General features: G+C 42.0%; 1 protein-coding gene across 1 annotated transcript; it reads left to right on the top strand.

Annotated features, from left to right (window-relative positions):
• Window positions 1–1,228: 1,228 nt before the first annotated feature.
• NUDT7 (nudix hydrolase 7) lies at window positions 1,229–8,412 on the top strand. Its single transcript, XM_079988239.1, has 4 exons — window positions 1,229–1,431; window positions 4,677–4,830; window positions 5,399–5,557; window positions 6,242–8,412. Exons 1-4 carry the CDS (start codon window positions 1,370–1,372, stop codon window positions 6,608–6,610), a joined length of 744 nt encoding a protein of 247 aa, XP_079844365.1. The 5' UTR covers window positions 1,229–1,369; the 3' UTR covers window positions 6,611–8,412.
• Window positions 8,413–9,144: the final 732 nt, after the last annotated feature.

The raw sequence follows: 9,144 nt of genomic DNA, 5'->3' as shown, positions 1-9,144 counted from the left end.
AACACAACCGGCACAAAACGCAGCCTGCTCTCCTCCCGCAGCTGCCGTTCCGCCCAATTGCACCACACTCCCCTGCACAAACCCCTAGCTAAAGCCTGAAGCCCCTACAGCAAAACCTGATTGGATGGGTGTGCTGCGTCCTCCGAACGGCCATGGAAATAACGAAGAGGAGCCAAACGTTCTTCCTTGAGCTCCTTGCAGAACAGGCAGTCAGCAGCCGAGGGCAGGCAATGGATCAACAGAAAAAGCTCCACAAAGCTGAATAAATTCCTCTGAAGGAGGCATGCAGCAGCAGGCACAGCAAGCTCCTGAGGGCAGGGAACTTGCACCGAAACACACAGAGCTCCCTGTAAAACTGTAGACATGAAAGAGATGCTGAAAGGAAAGCACACAAACACACACACAGTGATTTTAGCTCAATTACAGCTCCGGTGTTAAACTGCAGCAGCTGGAATGGAGCGCAAAGGGGAAAACCCCCAGAAGGAGAAAAGCCCCACAAAACTAGAGATAACAACTCCTGAAAATCAAGCAGTTTAGAAATCAAGCAACACCAGCAGCGAATGCTGAAAATTCCCTGTAAAAGAAAGGGAGCTTTTTCTGTGAAGCTACAGCATATTCCACGAGGTGCCCTGCAGCTCAAGAACAAAGGCAACAAGGAAGCAAGGCAGGAAAGCTCCAGGCAACGCAGATAAGATCTCAGACAAGCAGGAACAGCTGATATGCGGGGAAACAAACCAGGGGGTGAGCCGGGGAAAAGAGGGCAGCCCCCTCCGTGCTGTCCCTAGATAGGTCAGTCCAGCCCTCCAGCCAGCCAGCTGATTGGCTGGCTGGGGGGGGGGGGCAGACCCGTCTGGGGTTCCCTGCTCTCGCAGGTGGCTTTTTCAGTTACTCCAGACACAGAGTGCAAAAAAAAAAACCTCCCCGCAAGGCTTTCTACAGAACAGTGTTCTCCTTTTTATTTTAAGCTAACAATTTCTCCTTCCTTCCCACCCAGGAGCCTCTCTCTCAAGATTTGCAAAAGCAGAAAACAAACCTGCCTTCTGCCCCCGACCCCTTCACTGGTAAGAGAAAAAGTTGCCGCGGATGATAAACTCAACGCCAACACAACCATACAATAATCTCCGTATCCACAAGAGCCAATAGCAAGCCGGCTTCCTCACATTTTCGCCTCCCCCACTTTCCAATGCACGCCCTCCCTGCCTCTGACGTCACTTTTCACCAGAGGCAGCAATAGCAACTTGGCGTCCTTGCTGCACGGTCCCTGTCTTGCGTAACAGGGGCGCGGAGCTGCCAATCAGCAACAAAGAGCCAATAGAGTCATTCTTGCTGAAGGAGCGAGCAGGCAAGAGGGAGCCCACAGCTGCTGGCAATGACAGATGACTTTGGACTCGGGCTTTGCAAAATGTCTGCTGATGAGGACAAACGAGGAAGGTAACGTGAACAACGTGTCCCCCTCCCACCAAGACGGGTGATTGAGGTGCTGCTTTGTGAATAAAGAAGGGCAGAATTAGGGCAGTCTGGATTATTGTTTTAAAAAAGCCTGAGGTTGGTGCCTGTGGCTTTTCTTTTGGTACTATATATGCCCAACACTTTTATTTTATTTTTTGGTGCTTCATAAATAATTATTTACTTTCATTGAAAGTAAGCACAGTGATACAAGAAGGTTAGCGAAGGAATAAAACTAACAATCTTTAGGATGTTGAATGATTAGGTCCTTAATTATATCATATATAGCCTTTCCTGTGGCATGCACACTGAAATTTTATTTACTTTTTTAAAGTATTCATATGTGCTTCCTCCACAAGGAACTTATTTATTATTTACTTAAGGTGTTGATACGTTTTCCTCACAAGGTAACAAGACAAGAATTATGACATTTGTCTGGGCAAATATTTACATAACGACTTTTAAGGCATAAGCAACCTTTCAAAGCAGTTTACAGTACTGTTAATATTAAAAGAATATTTATTTACTTATTTTTAATGTTACTTCCTGTGCAGAGGTTGGAGACTAGCAATGCAGTCCTATGCAAGGGACTCTGAAGAAAGTCATATTGAGTTCAGTGGACTTTCGTCCAAGTAACTGGATACTGTATATGAGTGCAGCCTAAAGAACTGAAACTGTTGAGAGGAGCCACCTTGAGGATTTTTCAGCCTTGTGCAACCCTGAGACAAGCTGTTTTCTTAGTGCACCTGGAATGGTTATATAACTCTTCAGGTTTCTGCTCTCTTTAAATTTTGGTTTATTTCTAAAATTTCAATCACACACCTTCAACACCCAAATGCGGCCCAGGGTGGCATACAGTGATGATAAAATATAATTAATAAAGGTAAATCTCTTACAGCACAATTCAAGGAATGCAAACTCAGAAGCTTCACTGCATTCCATAGGGCCTACCACTACCAGGTTGCATTCCTATGCATGTTTACCAGGTAGGATGACCTACTGAGACTTACTTTTGCATAAACATGCTTTAAGATTTGGCAGTGCAGCTACAACCTTACATTCCTTTGAGCTCTGGGACTTGCATAATGTTTAAAATCCTGTTACTCAGTTGGCCTTTTCTTCTGTAAATTTAAATACTAACCGTAAATATTTCCAAGCAGTTTACAAAACAATAAAATATTAAAAACTTAAATGTAAAGTGAAATAATGATCAATAAACAGCAGAATAAAAGGGTTATTCAAACCATCTCATGCAGTGCTGGATTTGGTTACTAGTTCCTGGTTTCTTATTTGCTCAGAGTTTGAAACACTTTTTAAAAAGGAAATGTGATGTGTCCCTCCAAACCCAAAATAAACATTAGAATTCCCCGAATCTTATTTCTCCATGACTGGGGGACACCCTACTTTGAGTACAATAATAATGTTATTCAAACAAAATTATTGCACTTGTGAAACGCTCATAAATGCCTGATGACATAATAAAGACCATATTAAATAAGCAACGGGGAGGGGCATCCCAAAATCTGCTGTAGGCCAGCACAAATGATACACCAGTGAATATGGGACAGGTATCTACAAGATAATGTTGGATCCTGCCTGGCCCAGAACTCCTTGTGGGCAAATGCCTCTGTCGAGGGCACCAATAATTGCAAGAAGGAAAAGAAGAACTGATGTTGGCCACTCCAAAATAAGCATTTGGCCACTTTATTTTGGCCCATGAATGCATTTGGAATTTTGTGGAGAGTGTCCTGGGCACAATCTCCTCTGGTCACATCCTTCTCTGTAAAATGCACCACCTCTGGACAGAAAGAAAGCACACACATATTCTTTCCTGGCTCTAGTAGTACTAAAATGGATCCTAGTTGCATAGGACTGCATAATTTTACATGGAGGCTTCCCACCACCAAAAAACCCCCACCCACTTTCATAGTAAAGCTTGGCAGGCAGCATAGTTGAAATGACTGATCCTTTGCATGCCTACCATTAGTCAAAAACATTTATCCAAGGCTTCATGGATTTGCACAGAATCACAATAAAACCACCACCAAGTCACTAAATATATCTGTGGATACCAACATGACACATGATATGGTGGTGGTTTTGAGGGATTGCTTGCAAAAAAATTATAAGGATCTGTAATGGTTCTAGGGATTGCTCATGCATAAACCGGTGCAACACCTGGCTGGGTTGCCTGAGTGAACCTTTTCTGTCCGGACAGCCACTCACCCGTGGCTGTCTCAATCGCTGGCAGAATCCGTCAGTGGGCGTTTCTTGAACTTCTTCCAGCAAAGAAGCTCTTTGACGCCTAGTCTCCTCCTACCCTCCCTGCGTGGAAGCCTTCTGCGCAAGGAGGGTGTAGGCAGCGGAGGACCCTTACTCTCCCCGCTGGTCCCTGGCAAGGAGTCATGGGACCGCCTCACCGATTCCCCCATCTGCCCCCCTTCTCCACTGGTGCTACACTGATTCTCTTCCCCAGAAGATGGGCTGCCTCTCCCCATCCCGGGACACTCTCTGGGACCCCTCCGGAGCCCGCTCTCGCCCTCCGGCCCTGATGGCAGTTCCCTGACAGGATCCATGTGGGTTCATGTTTTTTTCCATCATAGTGCCGGAAAGCAGCTTATCTCTGATTTTTACAGTTCATGATCTGTGATTGATCCGGGGGATGACTCATGAAAAAGGAAATGTCATGGTAATGCCAAAACAGGCAAATTAATTTTCAATCTCTGTGTCTGTATGGAACAAGCAGCAACAGTCATTTGATATTCATTAACATGTATTAAATGGTGTGTAGAGTTTTTTAATGTATTTGCACAATAGTGAGACCGCAAAAATGTTTCAGTATTAAACTCTTATTTTGTGCAGTTATAGATTTGTCATGGACTGTAAGAAATAGCTCTTTTAGAATAAAACAGGCCATGCTCATAACCATCCCATTGTTGTGCTTTATTCATTATGCTTTTTGTTCAAAGCTTGCTACATTACTAAACAAAGTGTTGTTAGATTACTGTCAATATATGTACATTGCAGACAATTTTCCAGTTGTGTTTGCCTCTAGGTGAATACAGACTTATTGTGGGCCTCTAGAGATTTGGATTAGTAGAATATTTATCTTGTTGAATCTGCAAGAATATGAACAGATTTGTTTAATATTCCTTTTATGAAAATTAACAATAATCCTGGAGTGAAAATTCAGGTTTTTGTGAAATGCTTGTTCTTTTTGCTTGTTCTAGAATAAGTGTGAAAGATAAAGCTATACTGAACTTAAAGAAGTTTGATGTTGGAGACAGATTTTCCCATATAACACTTCCAAAAGCCTCTGTTCTTATTCCGCTGATGGTTAAAGATGGAAAGCTGTGGGTTCTTTTCACTGTCAGATCAATGAAGGTATGAAAATCTGGAAGAAAAAAACTTCCACAACGTGTAAGGTTTGCTGTGAAATATATTGCCTGGTGTCAGTGTGTGAGAAGAGAGAATGCGAGTAGTATGTGAGTCTCTCAATTGTATGTAAGAATAGCTGGATCAGACCAGTGCCCATCTTTTTTCTACCCATTTTCTCTATTCCATGCATGATTCTATACACTTCTTGGAGGTACAAATATTTCAAAAATTAGAAATCATAAGGGTTGGAAAATTTCCCCTTCTGTCTCTGCAATTTTTTGTATCTCTCCTTCCTTGCAGAATTTAATCTTCCATGGATAACAATGTATAGTGTAACAGTTGAATAAATTCATTAATCTAGTATGTATGCAAAATATCAGCTGTAAACTATTGCCAACATAGGTTTTTATGCAGAGAGATTGAGTACCATATAGAAGACTGTAACGTATGACTTGTAACGTACAAGTTGTTTAATAAAAAATGGGGAATCCTGATATGTTAAGAACTGTCTTCTAGGATCATATGTTTGTCGCTTAAAATAATTACTTAACAAGGCTGTTCTTCCAAATCTTAGCTGAGAAGATCCCCAGGAGAAGTGTGTTTTCCAGGAGGTAGAAGTGACCCAACAGACAGAGATGAAATAGCAACAGCTCTCCGCGAAGCCAAGGAAGAAGTGGGGCTCCATCCTGAACAGGTTGAGGTCATCTGTAGGCTTCTACCTGTAATAGATAAAGTAAGATGCATTTAGATAAAGTATAAGGTACTTGCAAGCATGGGTACCTATTTATCTCTGACCCTGGGTCCAGTTCTTTCTCCTGCTCCTTCCTTCCTGCACTTAACTTATATTACTCTTTAGGTTTCTCCTATGAGTTCTTATTCTTTTGCTGCCTCCATCCAACTTGGGGTTGGATTATAGTAACGGTAATAAGAATTTTATTATCTGTACTCTGACCATCTGACTGGGTTGCCCCTGCCACTCTGGCAGATCAGTTCTGTTACCTGACCTCTCTGGTTAGGATTTAGGAGAGAGTCTCTGAATCTGCACAGGTGGTGTGCCCCACACAGTGGTGGAATTTGGGCTCTCAAATTTCAGTGGTGCCCTTTGCAATGCTAAAATTCAGTGTGTCCCCCTCCCATACTCCGTTCTGCAGCATTGTTGTAGAGCCCCCCTGCAACGTGTCACCCAGTGTGGCCAAACCGACCACAGCACTCTAAAACCACTTGAGCTCTACATGTTGCCTCAGCAAGCATGGCCAGTGGCTATTTAATAACTAAAAAATGTTTTAGGGCTGATGGGAGTTTTGGTGCAGTATCTGGAGGCAAACTGGTAACCCCTGCTTTCCTTCTGTTTTCCACTGATATTTGTAGTGTTTTGCCCTGACTTTTAGTTGCCAAACCTTTTTTTCCCCTTTTTCAGACTCGTTCTTTAGTAACTCCAGTTGTCGCCTTCATAGAGGATACATTCCAAGCCCATCTTAATCCAGAAGAAGTCAGTGATGTGTTTTCAGTACCATTGGAGTATTTTATTAGGCCTTTAAAGCACACAGGCATTCCCAAAAAAAATGGCAACGTCTCTTATTTATTGCATTCTTTTGAATATGATGACTCGGAACGCAATACTTCATTTCGAATATGGGGACTCACAGCACACTTTGCGGTATTTCTTGCTCTTGCAATTTTTAGAGAAAAACCAACATTTGAAGTTCTGTATGATCTTGATAACTGGAATTCTTCAGTTGAGAACAATTTCATAGAGTTAATCAGTATGGCGAAAAGCAAACTTTGATGTATGGAATTGTTTCTCCTGTCAAAACTTATCCTGCTTATAAGTTCAGCACACAAGTTGCTTCAAATATATTCCCTTAAATTATATCCATAAATTATATTGAATTCTGCCATTTTATGGGTCCAGTATTGAGTAAAAATATCTTGATATAGGATTATATGAAATAAAATGCACTGATCAGTATTTATTTCATAAAATTTATACACTACTTGATTGTAAAAATAAAAAAACCCACCTCAAAGCAGTTTATGAAAAGATAAAACAAGAAAATCAATAAAAAATACAGTCATACTTTAGAACATACAAATGTTAAAATTACCTCAATTTTTTCAGCATCTGGGTCTAAACAAGAAAGTTGTGTCACATACTCCATTGCTCTACTATATATCATAAGGAACAAAAATTAAATTCTCATCCATTTCTCTGGCTGCTATCCTGTGTACACTTTGGTGGAAGTGCCATTGAGCTCAGTAGGGCTTGCTTACGAATTGACAAACTTCTGACTTGGGGGTGCAATATGACAATTTCTACATATTGTCTACCTATTGGCATTTCCCCTCTTTAAACGACATAGAAGTGGCAACCAGTAGAAAATTATAGGCTTAGATATGTTTTAAAGTAGAGACTTGCAAATTTCATGATTGATATCGCCTATTGTTAGCTTGTCTGTCACTGCTTGTATAATATGTAGAAGAGAAGCTGGGAGCCTGAATAATGTTTGGGAAATCTACCTACATTTCCTGGTGTGGGTCCGAGATGCAGGTTAATATATATTAAGGTGCTGGCTTTCTCTGTACCTCACTTCCAGCTTGCAAAACATAGAGTGGGGGCAATCTGTTATTTGCTTACAGATGGGATACAAGATATATATGTTTGTCTTAGCAGCTCTGCAGATCAGACAGAATTCCATTGTCCCATCTGCTGGAGACCTCCTGTGCTAAACATACTTCTACACTGTTTGTATTCTTTGGGATAACAAATGATTCCTAACAAATTTGACTGACCAATACTGGACATTGACACAGTAAAGATATTGATTGCTTTATTGACTGACCAATTTACAAAATAAATAGGAGATGGCTCGTGACTGTTGGATTAAGATGAGGTTTACGAGACGACCTTAATCACTTCTCACTTTCTCATGATGCGAAAACTCATGGACATCAACTGAAGCTGAATGTTTAGGACAAAAAACCAAAGTATTTGTTCACACAACGCATAGGTGTGGAACTCGTTCCCACAAGAGGCAGTGATGGCTACCAACTTGGTTGACTTTAAGAAAGGATTAGCTAGATTCATGGCTATCAGTGGCAACTAGCTGGGTTGGGTATGCTCTGTCTCCATAGCTGGAGACAGAATGCTTCTGAATACTAGTTGCTGAAAACAGCAGGAACGGAGAGTGCTCCTGCACTCGGGTCCTGCTTGGGGGTTTCCCAAAAGCATCTGTTTGGCCACAGTGAGAGCAGACTGCTGGTCTAGATGAGCCACTGGCCTGATCCAGCAGGCTCTTCTTATGTTCTTATTACTTGTTTCATTCTCAACCTCACCTGGCTTTGAGGATAAAAAGAAGTAGCTTCATGCACTTGATCATTGAAGAAAGGATGTGACAAATAAACTACGTTTGCAACTTGAGGTACATCACCAGGCATAGCTGGGCTTGCAGTTTTGCTTGAGGCCTCTGGGTGGGGCAGTTAGACATTTAACATAAACAGTAATTGTACTTTTAAACACCTATGCTTTGTTGCTTATTATTGACTCAAATATATGTTACTTGAAATAAAGAATAAAACAATTATTGGTGAGTCAGTGAGGGAGTGAATTCTTTAGGGATCTGGCTGGTTTATTCACACTTAAGAATTTGATAGATTCTGTTCACCCACATGTATCTTATAAGTATAGCGTATGACAAAGTCCCCCATGATATTTTTGCAGAGCAGCTGGTAAAATGTGTACAAGATAAGGTGAATTTGTAGCTAGTTGACTGACCACACCCAAAGAGTACTCACTAACAGTTCATCATCATCCTGGGAAAATGTGACAAGTAGAACATGTGGAAAGTATCTAGTGGTCTTAGTAGACCACAGACATGCAGCAAAAAAGGCAAATGCTATTCTAAGCTGGATCAGATCAGGGCCAAGTCACTGGGTGACAGGAGTTACTTAGCTTCCCTAACCAACCCCACATGCCACTTTCCCAATCTAAATATCCTCCAATGAGGGAACACATAGGTACCTATATGCGTAAAGGTAAAGGGACCCCTGACATTTAAGTCCAGTCACAAACGACTCTGGGGTTGCGGCGCTCATCTCGCTTTACAGGCCAAGGGAGCCGGCGTTTGTGCACTTCCGCAGATTGTTTTCCGGGTCATGTGGCCAGCATGACTAAGCCGCTTCTGGTGAAACCTGAACAGTGCACGGAAATGCAGTTTACCTTCCCGCCAGAGTGGTACCTATTTATCTACTTGCACTGTGTGCTTTCGAACTGCTAGGATGGCAGGAGCTGGGACCGAACAGTGGGGGCTCACCCCGTCATGG

The sequence above is a fragment of the Podarcis cretensis genome (assembly GCF_951804945.1).
Source record: "Podarcis cretensis genome assembly, chromosome: 8".
Lineage (NCBI taxonomy): Eukaryota > Metazoa > Chordata > Lepidosauria > Squamata > Lacertidae > Podarcis > Podarcis cretensis.
The sequence above is the reverse complement of the archived record's forward strand: the minus strand, read 5'-3'. Positions and strand labels throughout refer to the sequence as shown.

Bases quoted from the DNA above. Each gene is read 5' to 3' on its own strand.
- NUDT7 (XM_079988239.1), top strand. From the start codon at position 1,370: ATGACAGATGACTTTGGACTCGGGCTTTGCAAAATGTCTGCTGATGAG. The intron at 4,831-5,398 runs GTATGAAAATCT...TCCAAATCTTAG, and splicing joins TCACTGTCAGATCAATGAAG to CTGAGAAGATCCCCAGGAGA. The intron at 5,558-6,241 runs GTAAGATGCATT...CCCCTTTTTCAG, and splicing joins TTCTACCTGTAATAGATAAA to ACTCGTTCTTTAGTAACTCC.